The sequence below is a fragment of the Mesoplodon mirus genome (genome assembly GCF_964341445.2).
Source record: "Mesoplodon mirus genome assembly, chromosome: 1".
Classification (NCBI taxonomy): Eukaryota; Metazoa; Chordata; class Mammalia; order Artiodactyla; family Ziphiidae; genus Mesoplodon; species Mesoplodon mirus.
In genome coordinates, this window is record NC_138976.1 from 2832671 (window position 1) to 2851889 (window position 19219).

The following is a 19219-nucleotide window of genomic DNA, read 5'->3' on the forward strand; positions in this document are numbered from 1 at the left end:
AGACTGAAGTTCAGAGAGGGCCACGTGAGAACTGGTGGCTGAGCCAGGTGAGGCTTCCTCCTCCTGGTACACACCCTAGCACCCAGTTTTCCCAGTCGGCTGCCTGGCCCTTCTCTCTGGACTCTGATCTTACCATCCACACACCAGTGAGAAGCGGGGAGGCGGGGCAGTTCACTGCGAAGGCAAGAGGCTGAGGTGGGTGGTTGTCCTAAGGGGGTCTGACCATCAACCTCTATTGTGAATCTGTTGACTTTGGTGCTGGAGCCACTGCATGACCTAGAGCCCGTCACTGCTCCCCTCTGGCTCAGTATCACCATCTGTGAAATGGGGAAGCAGGAATCTGTCTGCAGGGCTGGGGTGGAGTTGGCGGAGAGGGTGTCTGGCAGTGTGTGGCAGACCTGGCACCAAGAGGTCCCAGGAAACCCCAGTGTCTTCCTCTGCTGGCTCGGAACCCTCTGGACCACCTGGCACACTCTAACCCCCCGAGCTGCCTCCCACTCCTCCTTTCCCCCCTCCCCCGTCACCTGTGACTCCTTCCAAGTGGCCTTGGGGTGTGGACGCAGCATCTTGTTGGAGGCTTCTGGAAGGATCCCACCAGCTCTTGCCTGGAGCTGCCCCGAAATCCCGGTCTTTGTCCACACAGCAGCCCCTATCCCCTTAGGCCTGTCTCACACGAACTGGTTTGCCCAAACTGCCTTTCAGCTCCCAGAGATTTGGAAAGAGGCTCGCACACGATGGAGGTACGCCGCCTGCCTTCAGTGCATCTCATTGAAACAGAGCCTAGCCTTTCTCTGGCCTGCTCTGGTCTGGGTGTATGGGGCCGCTGTCCTTCAGGGCTGGCAGCTGCCTGTTGATGGGAGCAGACATTTCACAGAAGGCGTCCTCTCCTCCACTGCGTTTCCGCCCCCCCATCCCTTCTCTTCTCCCTACTAAGCAGGACAGACTAGAGGCTGAGGATGGACACATAGCTTTCCCGCACTCCCCCACACGATGGAGAGACAGGGCAGGACTCAGGGCAGCTCCATCTGTCTCGCCATGTGAGCTCAGGTGAGCCCTGGCCTCTCTGGGCTTCATCCCCACCTCCTAGCTTGAGTCATCTGTCACCAGGGACAGAGACTGCTGCCCCCAAAGGAGCCACAGAGACGGTGAGAAAGTGCCCTCCGGGCTGGGGGACTTTGGGACAGGCTGGAGTGCCTAGGCCCCTGCCCTGCCTGATGGGGGCCAAAGGCCCCAACCCACTGCGGGATCCTGCCGGTTGCCAGGATCACACGGACCCTCCCTTGGGTGAAGGAACCGGAAGCAGCCGAGGTGCCCCTTGGTGCCCCAGGAACTGCTGGGAGCCGTCCACCCAGACGCCAGCCTTGGGGGCTCCAGCCTTGCAGACACCAGCCTTTACAAATATTATTCACCAAGTGATTCCAGAGACCGTTTACAAGACTGAGCTGAGACAGGCGCATGGACTAAACCAAAGTACCTTAAAAAGCATCCTTCGGGAGGGGATAAAAAGCCCCAAACAAAAAACAAAACCCTCTCAGATCCCAGGTTGTAAATAGATGGATATTACTATAAAAATATTTTTGGCTGCAGGAGCACATGGCAGGAAGGCTGGGGGTGGTTTTTTCCATGGTTAGCTTGGACCTGGCGACTCCAAATGGGGCAGCCACCGTCCCGGGCGGTGTCCTGTGGGATCATTTGCACCAAGGCGCCCCAGCTCGAGGGGGGAGCGGGAAATAGAAATAACAAGCAGCATACACATTTTCCGTCAAGGAGCCTGGGTGTTTGCCCCCCTCCACAGCCGGCTCCCCTCCCCATTCCGAGCCAGCCGACTCCTGGAGCACCCCTGCCCCTGCCACTCCCGAACCCCTGCAGATGGGAAGGGGAGGCTGAGAGCAGCTCGGCATCTGTAGACGCTGAGGATGGATTGGAGCCAGGTCTGTGTGGCTCTGGACCCCATGCTCCCTTCACTGTCCATGCGGTCTCCTGGGGCCCTGGGCGAGGCTGGGGCTGGGTGACACCTTCGTAGGTCTCTCTTAGGAACAGAGGCCCCTCTTGCATCCTCGGCAAACTGGGTGCTTGTGCCTTGCCCGGTGTGAGGAACCCATGTGGAAATTTGTGTGTGTCTCCCTGGATCCAAGTGCCAACAGTTCCAAAGGTTTTCCAGGGCAAGGGGGAAGGGGCTGGGGGAGGGTGGGTGTGTCTTATTTCCCCCCTGGGCCGGGGCTGCCAAAGGGCCTAATTCATCGTCTTATAATAATAGTGATAATAGCGGTGGCAGCAACTATCACGAGCCTCCTCGGGCCCAGACTCTCCCTGCATTACCTTGTTTAGTCATCTCCATGACTCAGCGGGAGGGGGTGGCCATGCCCACTTTACAGATAAGGAGACTGAGGCCCAGGGAAGGGAGTGACCTGGCCAGGCCACACGGATGGTAAGAGGCAGAGCTGGGATTGGCCCTTGCCTGTTCACCTGGGACCACACCTCCACAGGAGTACCCTGAGCACAGGGTCTGGCCCCTTGGTAAAGGCTCAAGAGATGTTTGTTGAATGAATGACTGATCCACAGCAATGGAAGCACCCCCGCACCCGTCCTCATCCAGCAGAGCACGGATGGGCTGTCCACACAGGATGTGACAGGAAGGCAGTGCTGCACCGCAGGTCACTGGGGGGCCCGGGGGGCCCGTGCAGGCTCACACCCTCAGTGGCCCAGAGCTTCCAAGGACAGGCCTTGGGTTCAAACGCTGGCTTCGTCCTCACTGCGGTGTGACCTGTTCCGTCGTGTCATCTCTCCCAGCCTCGCCGTCCTCATCGGTTGGGTGGGCTAGCAGTGCCCACTGCCCACGGGTTGTTGGAGCTCTCCTCCTCCTGCCCAGTGGGGCCCCCGAGTGGCGAGGGCATCTGGCCTCTTCTTCTCCGGCAGGAGTGGCGAGGTCTGATGCGGGTCAGGAGGACAGGCTGGGAGAATGGGGTTCAGATGGGCCACTGATGCTGTACATGGCTAGGGCCACTACAGAAGTTACGGAGACAGGCCTGAGAACTGGGACTGGCACACGGCACTCACCCCAGACGTGTCAGCACCTGTGTTTGCTCCTTCTCATCCTTTCCCTGGGTGCTGGCCCGCCCCCAGCCCTGGCAGGAGGAAATCGGTTGTAGAAGCGGGTGCATGTGCTGGGGGGAACGGGGGAGTGCGTTTGTTGTGATGACAGTAGATGAGGACCACACTCACACAGGCTGATGCTGGAGGGAGGGCAGGTGGGTGGCGGCCCAGGAGCCAGCAAAGACAGGGCTTTCTCCGTGAGTGGATGGGGCATGGATCAAGCGGAAGCCAGGGGACAGGACAAGCCTGGGCCATGGCCTGTGCTGGGGAGGGAGGGCTCCCCAACCAGCACTTGTCCCACAGCGCCCCGCCTCAGGATGCTCCAAGTGACCCGAGGGCCTCCCTCCTGGAAGGGTCTCAATGGCCTTGGTGGGATCCAGCTCCTGGCTGTCCAGTAGGAGGTGGTCCCGTTGCTCCCCCATTCCACAGAGGGGAAACTAAAGCCCAGAAGGGTGGTGAGGCTGGCTTGAGGTCACACAGGTGACAGTGGTGCACCAGGCAGTAGGACCCCTCTCTTGTGAAGGGCTGTGGTTGTCCCTGGGCAGCGGTGACGGCCATCCACAGTCATCACCTATCAGTGCCCCCTTGCCCGGGGGCCACCACAGACAGCCTGTGTGACCTTGGTAAGCCCCTCTGCCCCCACCCCCACCCCAACGAGCCTGGGTCACCACTGGGAATATGGGTCTAGCAGGGGTCTGTGAGGAGGGCGGCGCAGCGCTGGGCAGCCGGACACAGGGACGGCACGACAGCGCCTGGCCTGCGCCTGCTCTGGAGGCTCGGCTCCGCGCAGGTAACTCATACCGAAGCCCCAACTCCAGCAGCCCGAGCGGTTGGGGACAGGCGTCCTTCCTTTCGCTTTTAAACAAACAAGTCATGAATTTAAAAGCCAGGGCAGAGAACTGTCCAAGGCGTAAAAATAGCCACCGGCCACTAAGTCAGCACCCAACTCACGGCAGCTGGTCCCCAGCCTGGTGCCTTTAAAGAGGACACCCAGAAGCCAGGGCCACAGTGCAGCAGAAGCGGGAGCCCCTCCTTCCCGGGGTGCCAGCAGAGGGTCCGTGGGGGCGGGGCCGGGGTGCCCTTAGATCTCTGCTTGCCCTGAGTGTGAAAGTCGGGGGCGGACTGGGGGCTCCAGAAAATAAAACACTCCCCAGATGACGGAGCCGAGCCTGTGCTCCCGCGTCGAGGCTCACGGCCACTCAGGGCCTCAGTTTCCCCACGTGCCGGCCAGGGTCGGCGCGCAGCGCGGCCGGCCGCTTTGTGTGGCCGCCCAGACAATGGCCCGGCCGTGCCGGTCGCTCCAGCCAGGCTCTCCGCCTGCTCCGCCGGGTGGTTTTTTTTGGGGCAGGCCGGGGAGGGAATACTGCTCCCGCCCCGCCCCTGCGCCCCCGCCACCCCCGCGCGGCTCCGGGGAACCCCTGGTGGAGGGAAACTTGCAAGTTTGCACCGCTCTCTTGCTCGCTCGCAACTCTGCGGCTGGGCGGGCGGCGCGCGGGGGGCGGGGGGCGCGCTCCAGGCTGCCGAGGTGGGGGCGCGGAGGGGGCGGTGCGCTCCGGCCGGGCGGGGGGACCGGCGGGGGGTGCGCTCCGGGCGGGCGGGGCTGGGCGGGCGCTCCGGCCGGGCGGGCGGCGGCGGCGCTGCTCCGAGTCCGCGCCCGTCGCGGGCCCCCCGCCGCCCCCCCGCCGGCGCCGCAGCGGTCGGAGAGGGGCGCGGGCGCGCGCGGCGGGGGCGCGGGCGCGGGCGCGCGGCGGCGGCGCGCAGCACAAGTAGTTTACATTGTTGGGCGACTTTTGCAACAACTCGCCGCGCCGCGGCCTCCGCGCGCCGCCGCCGCCGCCGCCGCCGCCGGCTCCCGCCGCCCGGGCCCGGCCGGCCGCGCCGGGGGCCGCCGCGCTCGCCCGCCTCCCGCTGCGAGGTCGCCGCAGACATGGACACCAAACATTTCCTGCCGCTCGGTGAGTGATCGCGGGCGGCGGCGGGGGCGGCGGCGGCGGGGCGCGTTCCCGGCGCGCGCGGGGGCCCCGGCCAGCCCCGCGCCCCACGCCGGCCCGCGCGGAGTTGGGGCGCCGGGCGGGAGCGGGTGGGCCGGGCAACTTTTACCCAGGCCGGCCGGGCTGGGAGGGGGCGAGGGCGGCTGGCGGCCCCCGGCCCGCGCCGGGCCGCCGACTTGGTGGCGGAGCGGGAGTGGGCAGCGGGCGGGCGGCGGGGCCGGAGGGGCGGCCGGTCGGCTGGAAGGGGGGGGGCTCCTGGCCCATCCTGGCAGCGGCCCGCGACCCCCGCCCGGGCGCCCATCTCCAGCGGGGCGGCGCAACTTGTGCGCTCCTAGCCTTCGGCCGCCCTGGCATCGGGACGGCCTCTGTGCCGCCGCCTGGGCTGCCGAGTCCAGCAGGCCGCCGGCCCTGGAACACTCCGGACTCCTCCTCCCCCAGAGCAGCCCGGGCGCGGGTGGGCAGGGTCGCCAAGGGGCCGTAAGATCGGGAACATCAAACCTGGGGAGGCCCCATTCCAGAAATGGGGCCCCTCACTCTGGCGCACCAGAGTGTTCTCCGGGCGTTCTCTGGAGCTGGCCCTGCACTTGGGGTGGACACCCTAGAGGCACGGAGGGCCGGTTTTCCTGTCCTCCCACTGCCATCCCACCCTGTGGCTTCCCTGCCCGGGACTGCTCTCCAGTTCAAGGCCTGGACCCACGGAGGAAGAGGAGGAGGGGGCATGGCCAGGTGCCCCGAGCCATCGTCCTCCCTAGGGTTTGGGAGCCAGTGAGAGGCTGGGAAGGGGGGAGTGGGTGGGGAGACTTTATAAATGAGCCCGGGAAGGATATTAATTTGGTGGTGGGGCCGGCAGTTAGGCTGTCAGGCTGGGTGAAGGATTTGTGCTGAATGGAAATTAAAGCAGCTGATTATGAATGAAACCCGCGGTCTATTGCCCCTCCTGCCTGCCCACCCTCCTGCAGCCCGGGGTGCAGTTTGGCCACCGGGTTGGCGGCCAGAACTCAGCACAGCTGCAGGGACGTTTGGTGAGATGGGGAGGTGGAGGGGAGCCGCGTGGAGCTGGCCCCCCTCCCTGGGATGTCTGGGCGAGGGTCTGAGCACTCGGCGCTGGCTCACAGAGGGGCATATGGCAGGGTGACTGGGGCAGGGTTCCGAGTTTGTCAAATCTAAGAAGACTCCTTCCCTGACTCTGTACAGCGAAGACCTCTGCAGGCACCAGGCTGAGCACCCTCGTTCCTCCCCAGAGCCCCCAGGGTGGGCGCTCATGCCCATTTTGCAGATGAGAAACCTGGTTGAGAGCGACTGAAGCCACAAGCTACAAAGTGATGGATTTTGGATTTGAGCCCCCAGCCCGTGGTGACCGTGTGTGTGTAGCAGGATTGAAAGCTGAGTTGTTTGACTTGTCACTCCCGGGCCTGGCGTGGGCCTGGCGGGGCCCCGTGTAGGCCGACAGTCTCTCCTGTCCCCCGTTAAGGCTTTGCACACGTGTGTGCACATACACACACACAGAGCATCTCTCTGGAACAAGAATGCTCAGCTCTGCCTTTGCTCCCCTCCTGGCCCCCGCGATGAGCCAGGGCCATGGCTGGGCACTTGGAGCGGGACAGGTCCCGGTCCCTGACATCCTGGGAGGGTCCTGGGGGTCAGCACACATACGGCCCAGGCTGTAGGGTCACTGTGCTGGAGTTCCCGTGAAGAGGAAAGGTCGTGCCCCAGGAACCTGGGTAGGTGTCGTGTTCCTCCCCCCACCTTTCCCCCTTCCCCCCCGACCCCGTCCCCCGCGCCCCGCCGCCCCCCCTACTGCAAGTAGGCTGGCTGGGGGAGCTTCTCTCCTTGACTCAGCCTGTGGCCTCCCAGGCAGCCCATGCCCCAGGCCTGAGTGGAGAGCCCTGGGCTCTGATTACACTTTATTTTTTTCTAAGCTAGTGAGCAGCTCTGAAGTCCAGTGGAGTTGAAGGTCCATTTAAGCGGCTACTTGCCTAAGCCCTTTTGTCAACACGGCCTAATCCCTCGTTGGGGGTCAGTATCAGGAGGCCCAGCTTGTCCAGGCGTGGCTGGCGACCCGGGGCAGACCTGGTGCTGCTGGGCAGGTGGCGTTGCCCCTTACAGCTGTCCGGCCACTTTCAGGGCCTCGGGCGGAGGGCCTGCTCCTTCCAGCACCGTCGCCTGGGGCTCGGTGGGCTTGGGTACTTGCTCTCACCCGCCCGGGAGTCTCCCGGCTGCTGAGCCTCCCAGTGGGGGCGGGGCGGGGATGAGCCCAAGGTACAGATCTGGAAGCCAAGAAACTTGCCCAAGGCAGCCCCTGCTTCCTGCCCCTGCTTCCTGCCCCTGCTGCTACTGCCCAGGGCGGACCAGTGCCTGTGCCCATCGGGGGGAGACCTGCACTGGCATCAGGCTGGACAATGGGACTGGAAGGCTGAGTCCGCAGTGTCCCAAGGTCTCAGACCCCAGACCCCTGGCTGCTAGTAACCCATTTGCCCGGGGAAGGGTGGGGGGCAGTAGCAGAGCAGGAGGTCCACTGGTCACCCTCTGGGCAGCTCTTGGGGACCTGGGAGAGCTTGGAGCCCTGGAAAGGGGCATCTGGTAACATCAGAGCCCTCGGGACCCAAAATAGAGCACATTCCGGGGCCTCCCGAAATAACAGGGTCATGTGTCTCTCTGGAGGCTGGGCTTGGAGGCTGGGCTTGGAGTCCGGCCTGCGAGGCAGTCCTGTCTTGGCCTGGGCACTGCTGACTGTTGGGGCGTTTGTTTTGGTAAACTCTGGAGGGGGCTCTGTTTGTTGACGGGGGAAGTGTCAGGGTGAGAAAAACAGCCCTCAGATGGGTGTGGCCGTGGCCGTGGCCTTGCTGGCCTGCATCCTTGCCTGGGGTCGGTCGCCTGTCTGCTGCGCCTGGGCCCGGAGTGTAGCCCGGACCCACTCTGCCCGAACATGGGTGGGGCGAGCTGGGGACCCCCAAGAGGAGCCATGGAGGGCGGGCGGGCGGGCGGGCGCCACTGAGCTGGGGTTTGGCAGCGTAGAGCGGGCAGCCCTGCTCGCCCCGGGCAGCTGCTGGGGGCCTGAGCCCAGCTCTACCAGCCCTCCCAGCTGTGCCTGTCCTTCCGGGCCCGCGGGGAGCTGGGCCTCCTCCAGGAGGCCCTCTGCCTGCCTCTCCCCGGCCCCTGCCCCACCCTCTCTGTGCCGCTGTGGGCAGGTTTCGGTTGGTGGTCCTTGTCTCCCGTTCTGGGGGCTGGTGGTGGGATTGCTGTGGGGTACAGAATGGGGCTGCGTGTGGGTACCACGGGCCCTGGCATCAGGAGAGGGGCCCCTTGGAGAGTCAAGGGGGGACAGGCTTTGGCTGCACGGGAGGTGGTGTGGGGTTGGGGGGAAGGCCCCAAATGCCTGCGCAGAGCCAATGGAAGCTGCCTCCGGACTTTCATTTTCTTGGCTTGCCCGGGCTCTCTCCACGGTTGGTGTATTTCCACGGTAGGCGGTGGTCTCGAGTAAGGCCCATCCTCTAGGAGAATAGGGCTCCTGGGCCCGACTCAGCTGCTGTCCGTAGGACAGAGCAGAGGCCACTGAACTGGCTCAGGACAAGACCTGATCCTCCTTCCCTTTTCACCCTCTCCTAGTTTGTCAGAATTTGTCTAGCTGGCTCTGGTGGCCAGGGCCTTGAGGTGTCCCCTCGACCGGTCTGTTCCTATGGGAACTGACTACAGGCAGGGTGAGGGATGGGCGGGGGTGCGGGCCCTTGAGAACCTGGGTGGCTGGTGAGGTTGGTGTCCACCTGGGGATCACCTTCAATACCTTTGCCCTGATGTGCACTGTGCAGGTTTGTTTCCTGGATGCTATGGAAGGTGTGGGGAGAGGGCCGGTCCCCTCCCCTCCCCTGCCTGCACTGCTTACGTTTTCCAAGGGGCAGTTCCGTCTTCACTCTCCCTTCTCCTCCTCAGGCCCCTTTGTCATTTGCTCCCCCTACCTGCTCTCTCGAATGACCCGGGCCATTCCCGGGGAGAGGGGGAGCAGACCCTGGGAGCTGCGCCTTCCTGGGGGACTGTGTCCTCTTGTGGGCTGGTGGTCAGGCCCCTGGGGATCGGGTCCTCTGTCCCTGCTGCCTGTGTGTGTGGCCTGCCTGCCGACCTCTCGGAGCCTTAACTGTCCATCTGTAAAATGGACACGTGTGTTGGCCCTTCTACGGCACTGGCGGAAAGGCGGCCCATCTTATTTCAGGGGCGTGTCTACCTGACGGCTCTTCTTCAAAGGCAAGGCCTGTGGCCAGAGCCTCCCCGTGTCCCCTGCCTGGATCAGCGTGGGGCCCAGTTCTTGAGTGTTAGGCTGAAACAGGACCACAAAGCAGAGGCATGGCTGCTGCTGTCAAGGCTGCGGGACCCACGCTGGAGAGGAGGGCTGCCCCCGGCCTCGTCTCCCATGCTGAGCGAGCACCGACATGGCCCCTGCTCTGTGCACCCTCCCCGAGGCCCGCAGGAGGTGGTGGGGCGAGGGCCTCGCTTGCAGCCCACTGAGCCTGGTGCGGGATGTTCCGAGCAGTCGTGCCCCAGTGCTTCACAGACGGAGAAATTGCACCCTAGAGTTACAAAGCAATCGTCTAGCTCAGCAGCCGAATGAGCGTGATGGAGCAGAAAGCAGCTAAATAAAATTGGCCCGGGCCGACGCAGAGGAGAGTGGGGACACACACGCACGTGGCGGCCCGGTGTGCGCACACTCAGGCGGCTGGAGCCGCGCGCTCGTTCTCGGCCCTGCAGCTGGGCCCTGCCTGCACTGTGCCTGGCGCTGTCTGTCCTGTGTCCCTACGTCTGTGTGTCCTCTCGCCCCTGGGACCCTCGTCCCTGCGTGAGTGAAGCAAGTGAACGAGGCGGCCGCTCAGGAACCCATTTCCTTGGTTTCCAGAAGCCAGATGGGCCTCCTTGGCCCGCGTCTGTCCCATGTCTCTAAATCTCTTTTGACGTGTCTGGGGCACTGTGCCGTCCACCCGAGGACATGATGGCTCCATTCGCTGGGTGCCTGCTGTGTCCCTGGGCCTTGGTTTCTAGGACCTCGTGACAACCTCGCGGGGCCCTCGGAAATGTGAGATCCGTTGCAGTCTTTGTGCCGTGCTGCGCCTCTTTACGGTCCTGCCTGCTTTTTCTCAGCACCTTGGTTTCCCAGTCGCGGGGCCTGAGCACCAGCTGGGCCAGGACCAGTCCCTGGGGTGGGGCGCTGCTGTCCCCCGACCTCCTGATCCTCAGGTGGCATCTTCAGAAACCCCTCTCCTGGCGGGGCCTGGGTCTGTGCCCCGTCCTGGCTCCCCGGGAGCCCTGTTGTGCATGTTGGGCCCTCAGGTGAGTGAACGTTTTGTCCTGGGAGACTTGGTGGAGGTTGAAGCTTCACTGTCCCCGTCTGTCCCCGTCTGTCCCCGTTCTGTCCCCATTCATCCCTCGAAGGCCCTCTGGAGAGTAGAGACCCTGAACCTCCTCCGGGGTTGTCTCCGGCTGGGGGTGGGGCAGGGTCGAGGGTATTATTGATAGACTGGAAAACCACGGCTGGGTGACAGCTAGAGGCGCAGCCTCAAGACCCCTGTGGCCTGGGGTCCCCGTCCTCGCCCCGCCAGGGCAGAGTTGTCTGGCAGGAAATTCCTGAGGGACCTGGTGGGGGTACTGGGCGAGGACAGCCACACCTGGTCCCCAGGGCAGGGCAGGGCCTCGCTTATCTCTGCGCGGGCAGTGCACACGCACGTACGTGCACGTGACCGCACGCCTCCACGCGTACACGCACAACGTGCACACGTGCACAGCTGTGAACACACGCACACGTACGAACACACGTGCACACGTGCGCACACGCACCCGCTCCCACGAGCACGTGTGCACACAAACATGCTTGCACGGACACGACACGTGCACGGGCCTGGCCTTCCCAGCTGATTCTAATAAAGTCTCAGTGAGCTTTTCCTTAGAAGGACTCGGGCCTGCTGGCTGGCTTCAGTCCCCGCGGCGCCCGGGGAGCACCTGCCGAGCGCCGGCCGGGTCGGAGCTGGCTGTGAGCAGGAGGGCGGCCGGGCTTCCTGTTGGAGCCAGGTCTGGCGTGGACTCTGAAGCAGAGGTAGGGTTGCGGCAGGTCGGGAGGAGGGGCGCTCCGGGTGGCAGGGTCAGCTGAGACGGGGCCCAGCGGCCCGTGTGGCGGAGCTAGGAGAGGCGGTGCTGTGTGAGAGCTGGCTGGTTGACACGGTGACCAGGAGGGGCCCCGGGGCCCTGGGGTCCAAATTAGGCCTCCAGCTGTGTGCAGAGGCTGGGCTGGAGGAGAAGGGTCCTGGGTGGGCTTGGAGCCCGACAGGGTAGGTGCCCCTGTGAGTGGGCTCTGGCTGGGTCTCTCAGCACAGCGGCCTGCACTGGGGGTGGGGACCCCAAGTGGCTTCCTGCGGGGGGGTCAGGCTGGGCCACTGGGTTGGAGGTCTTCACCTCCCTGAGCACGGGGCTGGGAGAGGACCCCCCCACCCCCCAACTCCTGCCCGGCCCTGGCTCTTCTCCTGTCCCCTTCTCCCTTCCTGGTCTGTGGGCCCTTGGCCTGTCCTTGGGGACGTGCTCTCCACCCCACGGGCCCCCCATCACATCAACCGAGACGTTCCAGGGCCTGGGGCGCTAGTGGCTTCAGTGAGGGGGCCTGGTGTCTCTGGGAAAGGTGATGGAACAGTCTGGAAGTCAAGAGGGCTGAGCCCAGTCCTGGAAGGCTGTGTCGGGCCCGGAGCACCAAAGTTGGGGGACGGGCTGTCTGTGCCGGGGCAGGGCGACCGGGCCTCCTGGGGTCAGAGCAAGGACTCGAGGACTGAGGTGGGGACTGACCTTGGGGCTGGGAAATGGGATGTTGGGGGGCCGTGTGGGGCTGGAGCCACTGAGGGCCTCGGTGTGAGTTGTTGCCCTGGGGTCCCTCTCCGTGAGATGTTCACGGCTGGCCTTTGGCTCCAAGTTTCTGAGACGGGTGTGGGGAGCGCCGTCAGTTGGGGCTGGGGACACAAAGAGGAGCCCTTGGTCTGCTTCCCAGTGACCCAGAGCCTGGCCCCGGCACCCCTGCACCTCCATGGGCTCATCTGAGCAACAGTGGTGTCTCGCCGTGCCTCGGTTTCCCTGGCTGTGCCCAGGGTTCGGGGCTGGTGGTGATGGGTCTCAGCAGAGGCCGCGGCCGTCCTGAGTCTGGAGCCTCCTGCACGGAGGGGAGGAGAGGGAGGGGAGAGCAAGTTGGGCCCGGGCCAGCCGTGTGTAAATCCTGCAGTGGTCATGGATAAACCCCGCGGAGTTCAAAGCCGGCCCCGGGTGCGGCCGCTGGGCTGTAATGAGGTTACTGATTCAACTGGCTTCCTGGTGCTGCCGCCCAGAACCGAGGGAGGCTGGGGAGCCCCGGGGAGGGATCTAAGTATCCCGTAATTGACCAATTTAGCTTAAGTGTCCGCACTGGCCCCGGGCAGAGGTCAGGTGGTGACAGCCCAGGTGGCCAGAGTCGCTGCGCTCACAGGCTCTCTGCCCGGCCCTCTGGAGAAGGCGCCGTCGGGCGGCTGGCCCCGAGACCCTATCTGGAGGTCCCTGTCCCTGTCCCCTCCCTCCGGTCTGCGGGGCCGTGTCGTCCGGAAACCTGAGTGCTTTGCCCGGCTAGAGCCCAGCCAGGCTGTGCGCGGTCTTTGGCTTGTGAGCCGGCCGAGTAGAGTGCGGGGCGGTGGGCTCAGTTCTGGACTGGGTGCCGGGCTACCTGGGTTCAGCTCCGCTGCTTCTCATTCGGACGCGGGGTGACGACGCAGCCTTGTAGGGACACGGGAGGGTCAGCGAAGGGAGTGCTCACGGTGGGCTCCGAGCCGTCCAGGCAAGCGCCCACGATTGAGGAGTGGGGTGGAGGTGACCCACGACTGCTGTCAGTGGCAGCTCACCCCACGCCATGGAGGATGCGCCTGGGGCCCTGGCGAGGGGCTGGTGGGCCAGCCCGGCCCCCGCTCTCCAGGAGATGCAGGCCTCCTGTCCAGAGAACCCACTTCGCTGGCTGTTTGGCCCTCAGAGGCCGGGCCAGGCGTGGGGCGGCATTGGGCCGCGGTGGCAGGGTGGTGGCCTGGGCTGAGTGCCCTCCACGTGGACAGGCCCTGGGGTGGGGCTGTTGTGTCCACATTTTGGGGATGAGGGCTTCAGTCTTGGGGAGCTTGAAGGATGTGCCCAAGGTGCCCTGGCTGTGTACCCCCGTGACCCGGTTTCCTCTGGAGCAGCTTTGGGGTGCCCTCAGCAGAGGCTGTCACTGCTGCTCCCAGGAGAGACCTGTATGGTTGAGCTCTTGGGGTGTCCCCCTGAACCCCCTTGTCTTGCCCCACCTGGGCAGGCTGGTGGTCACCCCCCCCCCGCCTCTGGGGAGCAGGAGGGCCCCTCCCCTGCAGGGCTGCAGCCCGGGGTTGGGTGGACGGTCCAGTTGGCTCTCTGGGCAGCTCGCTGCATGCCCGGGCAGGTCCCTTCTCCCTGCGGGCCTCGGTTTCCCTGGGGCCCTCTGGCTGCCAGAGGCCTCAGCTCCTCCCTCCCTTGGCCCTGTTCCCCTGAGCTGGTGGCCTTGCAGTTGGGTGGCAGAGCTGGGGACCCCCTCCTCAGAAAGTGGCTCTGTGCCCTCCCCCTGTTGAGGGGACAGGATCTGAGCTGTGGGAGGTAGGAAGCGGCTGCGGTGGGGAGCATGGTCAGTCCCGCCGGGTCCAGCTCCGGCTTTCACCTGGGAGTGTTGCAGTGAGACGGTTTGGGGGTAAGCAGCCTGTCGGGGGGAGTAATCTTACTGATGGGGGCTGGGCGGAGCAGGGGCAGGGGAGTTGCAGGTGCTACGCCAGCCACCACCCAAGGCCGGGCCGGGCCCTTCTCTCCTTGGGCCCTGACATCCCCAACCTGGACTTCTCCGCGGGCCCCCATTGCCCCCGTGCGGAGCTTGGGCCTCTGCTCAGTGTCACGTGACCCTCAAGCCTCTCCCTCGGCATCAAGCACCGCTCACTCTGCGCTCTGGCTTTCTCGTGTTCAAAGCATGCTGCTGTGATGAATGAGTGCCAGCTCTGAGCTGGGGGCCGTGTGGCCCTGGGCTGGCAAGTTTACTTTTCTGGGTCTCAGTTGCTCCACCTGTAAACTGCCTGGGAAAGTCAGGGAGGCTTCAAAGAGGAGGTGATGTTGTAGTTAGGTTTTACGGGATAAATAGGAGTTTGATGGGTGGGCCCTCCCTGGAGGATTTCAGAAGGATCCGACTGCACGGCCAGGCTCCTCTGCCTGGCCCCTTGATGGCTGGTTACCGGTCTGTGCTGGTGAGGACCCACGTGAGCGTGAGGGGTGTGGTCAGCTGCTCTGGGAGTGATTAACCTTGGGAGGAGGTAAGGCTGGGAGTGGGCCTGGCCACGACCTGGCCACCCCCAGCCTGGTGGCAGGCAGCCCCTCTGAGCCGTTTTCTGCGGGCCCGATGTCCCCTCTGCTTCCCGGGCCCTGGGATGTCCTGGTCTGGAGCATGGCCCATGCTGGCCCACCTTGTGTTCTTACCCCAGCTCGGAGCTCTGGCTCCTGGGGGGAGTGGCCAGAGTTGGGGCCCTCTCTGGGTGGAGCAGCTGGGGGTCCTTTCCCCACCCGCCTGTCTATCCCCACATCCCTTGGTCCATCCCCGAAGTGCCCCTGCCCCCATCTCGTGGAGCCTCCTGCAGGAGTGCTGGGCCGTCTGATGGTTCCTCAATTCACCCCCTCCTTGCCTGGATTGAGAAAAATGGCTCTTGCTGGGGCCAGAGTCCACAGGAGGCGGCGGAGCTGCCCCCGCCCCACCCCTGCTCCTGGACTTTCTGCCCAGGATCAAGGTCAGGAGGAGGGCTAGGAGGTGGGGGCCTTGGGCAGTGAGTGCCAGGCCACTCTGAGCTCAGACAGTGGCGAGGTGGGCCACAGCCTGGGGCGGGGCGGGGCAGCGCTGGTGGCCACCTTCCTGGGTCCAGCTGGAGGGGTGCGGACAGCAGGGAGGAGAGCCAGGGCCTTCCCCCTTCCCTGTTCTGCTTCCCTGGGCAAAGGTCGGGGCGCCAGCTTCTGCCCCCAAGAGGCTGATCCCTGCAGACTGCTGACGGGGGATGGGTGGCCCGCTCAGAGCCCCTGGCCTGAACCTTCCGGCTCTGCCACGTGAACTTGGTGACTTGGAGCACGTTACTTCCTCCCTGTTTATCTCGGTTTCCTCATCTGTGAAATGGAAGGAAGGATGTTGGGCCGAGTCGGAGGTGGGAAGTGCTGGCATGCCGCTGCTCCCCGGCCGGGACCCTTGGCAGACACCGCAGGCGGGCGCGGCTCTCTCCCCGCGGGGCCTGAGACCGCGCAGCACCCCTGCCCATCAGTGGGCTTGGCTCACAGGTGTGGCTGGCTGCTGCGCACACGGCACCAGGTGCTGCACCAGCCTCAGAAAGCGTTTGTTGACTGAATTTAGTGCTTTTTCTGCAAGTGTCTCCCCCACCCCCTCCACTTCAGAAACGTCGCGGGGGGAGCCCACCCCTTGCAGAGCGACTTTGAAAGGCATCATTGTCTGAATCACCCTTCTTCTGGGGGGTCCGTCCCAACTTTCAAGGGAGGGAAGTCCTGCTGTGTGTCTACCCTGGTGCTGCTTCCTGGGCGTGGAGCAGGGAGAGCCTGGCGCCATCGACGGAGACCCTGCCCTGGAGGATCCCTGGGCCCAGCTGGCAGCTGGAAGCCCTCGGGGAGCCTGAGGCCAGGGTTGCAACCGTGGCTGTCCCTGTCCAGGACTGAGCCTCCCACCCTCTCTGCTCTGCATGCTTTAGATGCAGCTGCCACCTGCTGCTGGATGGGACCTGGGTGTCCCTTGGACTCAGCGCCCGGATGCAGCATGGGGGCTCCTCAGCCCCAGATGAGACTGCCTGTGTCGAGATGTGGTTCCTTCCTCTGCTGCTCAGTACGTCTTGTTGAAACTTGGCCGGTGGGGCGAGAGGGTAGAAATCAAAGCCTGGCCTAGAGGTTCAGAGCAAAGCTCCCTCCTGCCAGCCGTCTGTTCATCCCTCTGTCCGTCTGACTGGCTGTCTGTCTGCAGATGCCTGGACCTCCTGGTCCCTGAGGAGGCAGCCTTGAGTGAGGCTCAGCCCCCAAGATGGTGAGTGGCGCCTGGGATCATGGGGACTCGGATGGACCGCCGCCACACTACCCCTTGTGTCACCTTGGGCCAGAGTTTTAAAACCTCTCTGGGCCTCAGTTTTCTTATCTGTCAAGTGGGGCTGATAATGTGTGTCAGGGTAGATCACTCGTGGCTGACAAGTGTGGTCATGCCTGCTTTCACTGTGGGGGAGGGGACAGTGTGAGTGTGGCGGTGGGAGGACTCCTGGGAGCAGAGCAGGCACAGGAGAAGGGTTGTCAGCTTGCCCCGGTGTTCAGTGGGCTGGGCTGTCTGAATTGGGTTGTGAGGGATGCATAGGAGTTTGCCTGGGAGAAGTCAGTTTCTGCGTCCTCAGATCCGCATGTTACTGTTGTTCGTCTGAGGCCTCCCGCTCAGAGTTCCTTGAATCTGCCTGTGTGGCTGGAGCCGAGCCGGCGAGGGGAAAGGGTAGAGACGGAATCAGAGAGCGCGGAGAAGCCTATGGAACCTCTGCCCCCGGGAGGTAGAGCCACTGGAGGGTCCCGGGCCAGGGAGGGTGGCGTCTGGCCTGTGCTTGGTAGGAGGCTCTGCGGCTGTGTGAGAAGCGGGGGGCAGAGGGCAGGGCAGGGGCGTGGTGATGAGGCAGAAGTGGTCTGGGGCTTTCGGCCTGAGCACAGGAAGGGTGATGTGCCTTTTACCAAGTGAGGAAAACTCTAGAGGAAGGTCTGGGGGGGGGCAATCAGGACTTTGGTGTAGGATGCAGCCTGACACCTGGGCCCAGGCAGCTGGGCCGTCTGGAGCACGCGCCTTAGGTTCCCACGGCCTGGCTGGCGGTCCCAGCTCAGTTCGCAGGTGTAGATGGGGCTTATGGTAGCCTGGGTGCCTGCGAGTACGGGAGATGCTGCAGGCAGAGTGCACAGCACAGCCCGAGATGTCCGAGGCCTCTCTGGGCTTCCCTCCCAGGCTGGAAGGATGGGCAGGCGTGCGGGCACGGCCGCCGGCCTGGGACAGGCTGCCACTGGGCGTTGGATCCCTGCCGACTTATTCCTGGCTCCCGTGGCTGGCGTGGGATGGGATTTATAAAAAGGAAATGCCGTGGTGCTCAGAGAGCCTCCTCTGCCGGGGTGCGATCTGGCTGCAGGACCGCGGGCAGCTCTGGTTCTAGGTTGACCACCCCCCAATCCAGGTGCTGCCCCTCCGACCCCGGCTGGCACCCTCCCCACCCCAAGTCCCAGGGCCACGGGGCAAGGTCGCATCTCCCGGTGCCCTCGCTGGCTGCAGGTCTCGGGAGAGGGGTGCTCCCTGCGTGTGTCTCCCAGCTGCAGCAGCCGCCCTGCCCGCACCTCTTTGCTGAGACTTATCTGCTTGTGGACAGTTATTGTGTCTCCTCGTTGGGCAGCGGGGATGCTCTCACGGCTGGCGGCTGGCTACCGGAGGGGGGAGGGGATGGCTCCCGAACCCGCGCTGGTCCTGCACGTGGCTGATAAGCTATGGAGCTCGTTACTGGAGGGGCAGCCAGGGCCCCCCACCCCCTCGGCTGTCATGTCCGTCCTGCATCGAGGCCAGGCCGTGTGCTCTGCCCAGGCCCCTGGGCGAGGGGAGGGGGCAGGCAGATCATGGCCTTGGGGGAGTGAACGGGCCTCGTAGGGACCTGGGGGTCTCAGGGAATCCCTCCAGGGCTCTGGAGATGGCCTGCCCCGGACCTCCCTCCCCTGCTGACCCTCAGCCCCTCTTGGTGGCTGGCCCTGCATGCACACGCACGTGCACACGCACACACGCACCCCCTGCCTGGTGTCTGAAATGACTGTCGTCACTGCTGTCGTCCCCCTGGCTGTCTGGACTCCTCGCTCGGTGCTTGGTGGCCACTGGCCCACGCACCTGTATTGGGTGGGCTGCTGGCATCCCTCACCTGGAGGCCAGAGGGCCCAGGGTCTGCTCTCTCGTCCTCTGCTCTCACCCGTGGGACCCCCAGCTCGGGCTCTCCAGCCAGCTCAGAGGGTCTGTGGGCCGGAGGGGGCTGGGCAGCAAGGCCAGGACTGGGAGTGGCGTGTGCTGCCCCCCACCCCTGCCCTCAGGGACCCCATCCTCCCCAGACCCTCCTTGGGAACTTGGAACCAGAACCAAGTGGGGCGCAGAGGTCGGGCAGGGTCACTCCTGTGGCCGGGAGTGGAGCCAGGGTGCACGTGTGCAAGCCTCTGTGTGTGAGGGAGGGTGTGTGAGTGTGTGTGTTCCGTGTGTCCACACAGGCAAGTCCAGGCCGGGGATGGGCCCACGGTCCTCTCGGGCCGGCTTGCGGTTAGTTTGGGCCCCGAGGGCTGGGAGCCCCGCTGCACGGCCGGCATGGGCAGCGCCCCGGGTGTGTGCAGGGAGACGTGGGCGAGTCCAAGGCAGGCGATGCTCAGAGAAACAGCAGGGCCGAGGGGCGAGTGAGCCCCTCGGGAATTGGGTTTTTTTCCTGAGGGCCAGAGGATGGGGAGGGCCGAGAGCAGATGTATGTTCCAGAAAGACCTCGGGCTGTCGTGGGAGGGTGGTTTGGGGCCGACGGGTGCTGGATCAGACCAGCCATGTCACCTCCACACCTCCCCAGCCAGTCCCCCAGGGCTCCCCCCAGTTCCCAGGCCTGGGCGAGGGGTTAGACGAACGTCAGACCCAGTGGTGGGGGCCGAAGGGGCCACGGGAGTGACAAGGGTACTCTGAAGGAGTGCACAGCGGGTGGAGGCGCTCGTCCGCGGCTTGTGTCCCACTGCCCCGGGCCCGGGCCGCGCAGCATCACTGATGCTCTGCAGCTCTCCCGAGCCCTTTCAGGGGGCGCCCTCGGCAGACTTGGCCAATCGATGAGCGTTGATCCAGCAAGTGCCTCGCTGAATGAGTGGGTGGTGGAAGGTCCTTGCCTGCCAAGGGCGGGGTGGGGCGGGGTGGGTGGTGGGATGTGTGAGCCGCCGCCTGGCCCTCTGGCTGGGGTACCTTCTCTTCTGTGGGGTTCTGCACCCTGGGAGAACGAGCCGGTCTTGAAGCCGGGGTCAGTCATGCACACTTTAGTGAGAATGAGTCTAATGCCAACCCTGGAAAGGAC

At 64.7% G+C, this 19219-nt stretch overlaps 1 protein-coding gene across 1 annotated transcript in view; it reads left to right on the plus strand.

The window, feature by feature from the left end:
- The first annotated feature begins 4950 nt into the window (after positions 1-4950).
- The window catches only part of RXRA (retinoid X receptor alpha), a 99108-nt gene continuing 84839 nt past the window's right edge, over positions 4951-19219 (plus strand). The window contains exon 1 of the mRNA XM_082624068.1: positions 4951-5048. Coding sequence (XP_082480194.1) covers positions 5021-5048 — 28 coding nt within the window. The 5' untranslated portion in view covers positions 4951-5020. The remainder of the gene's footprint in view (positions 5049-19219) is intronic.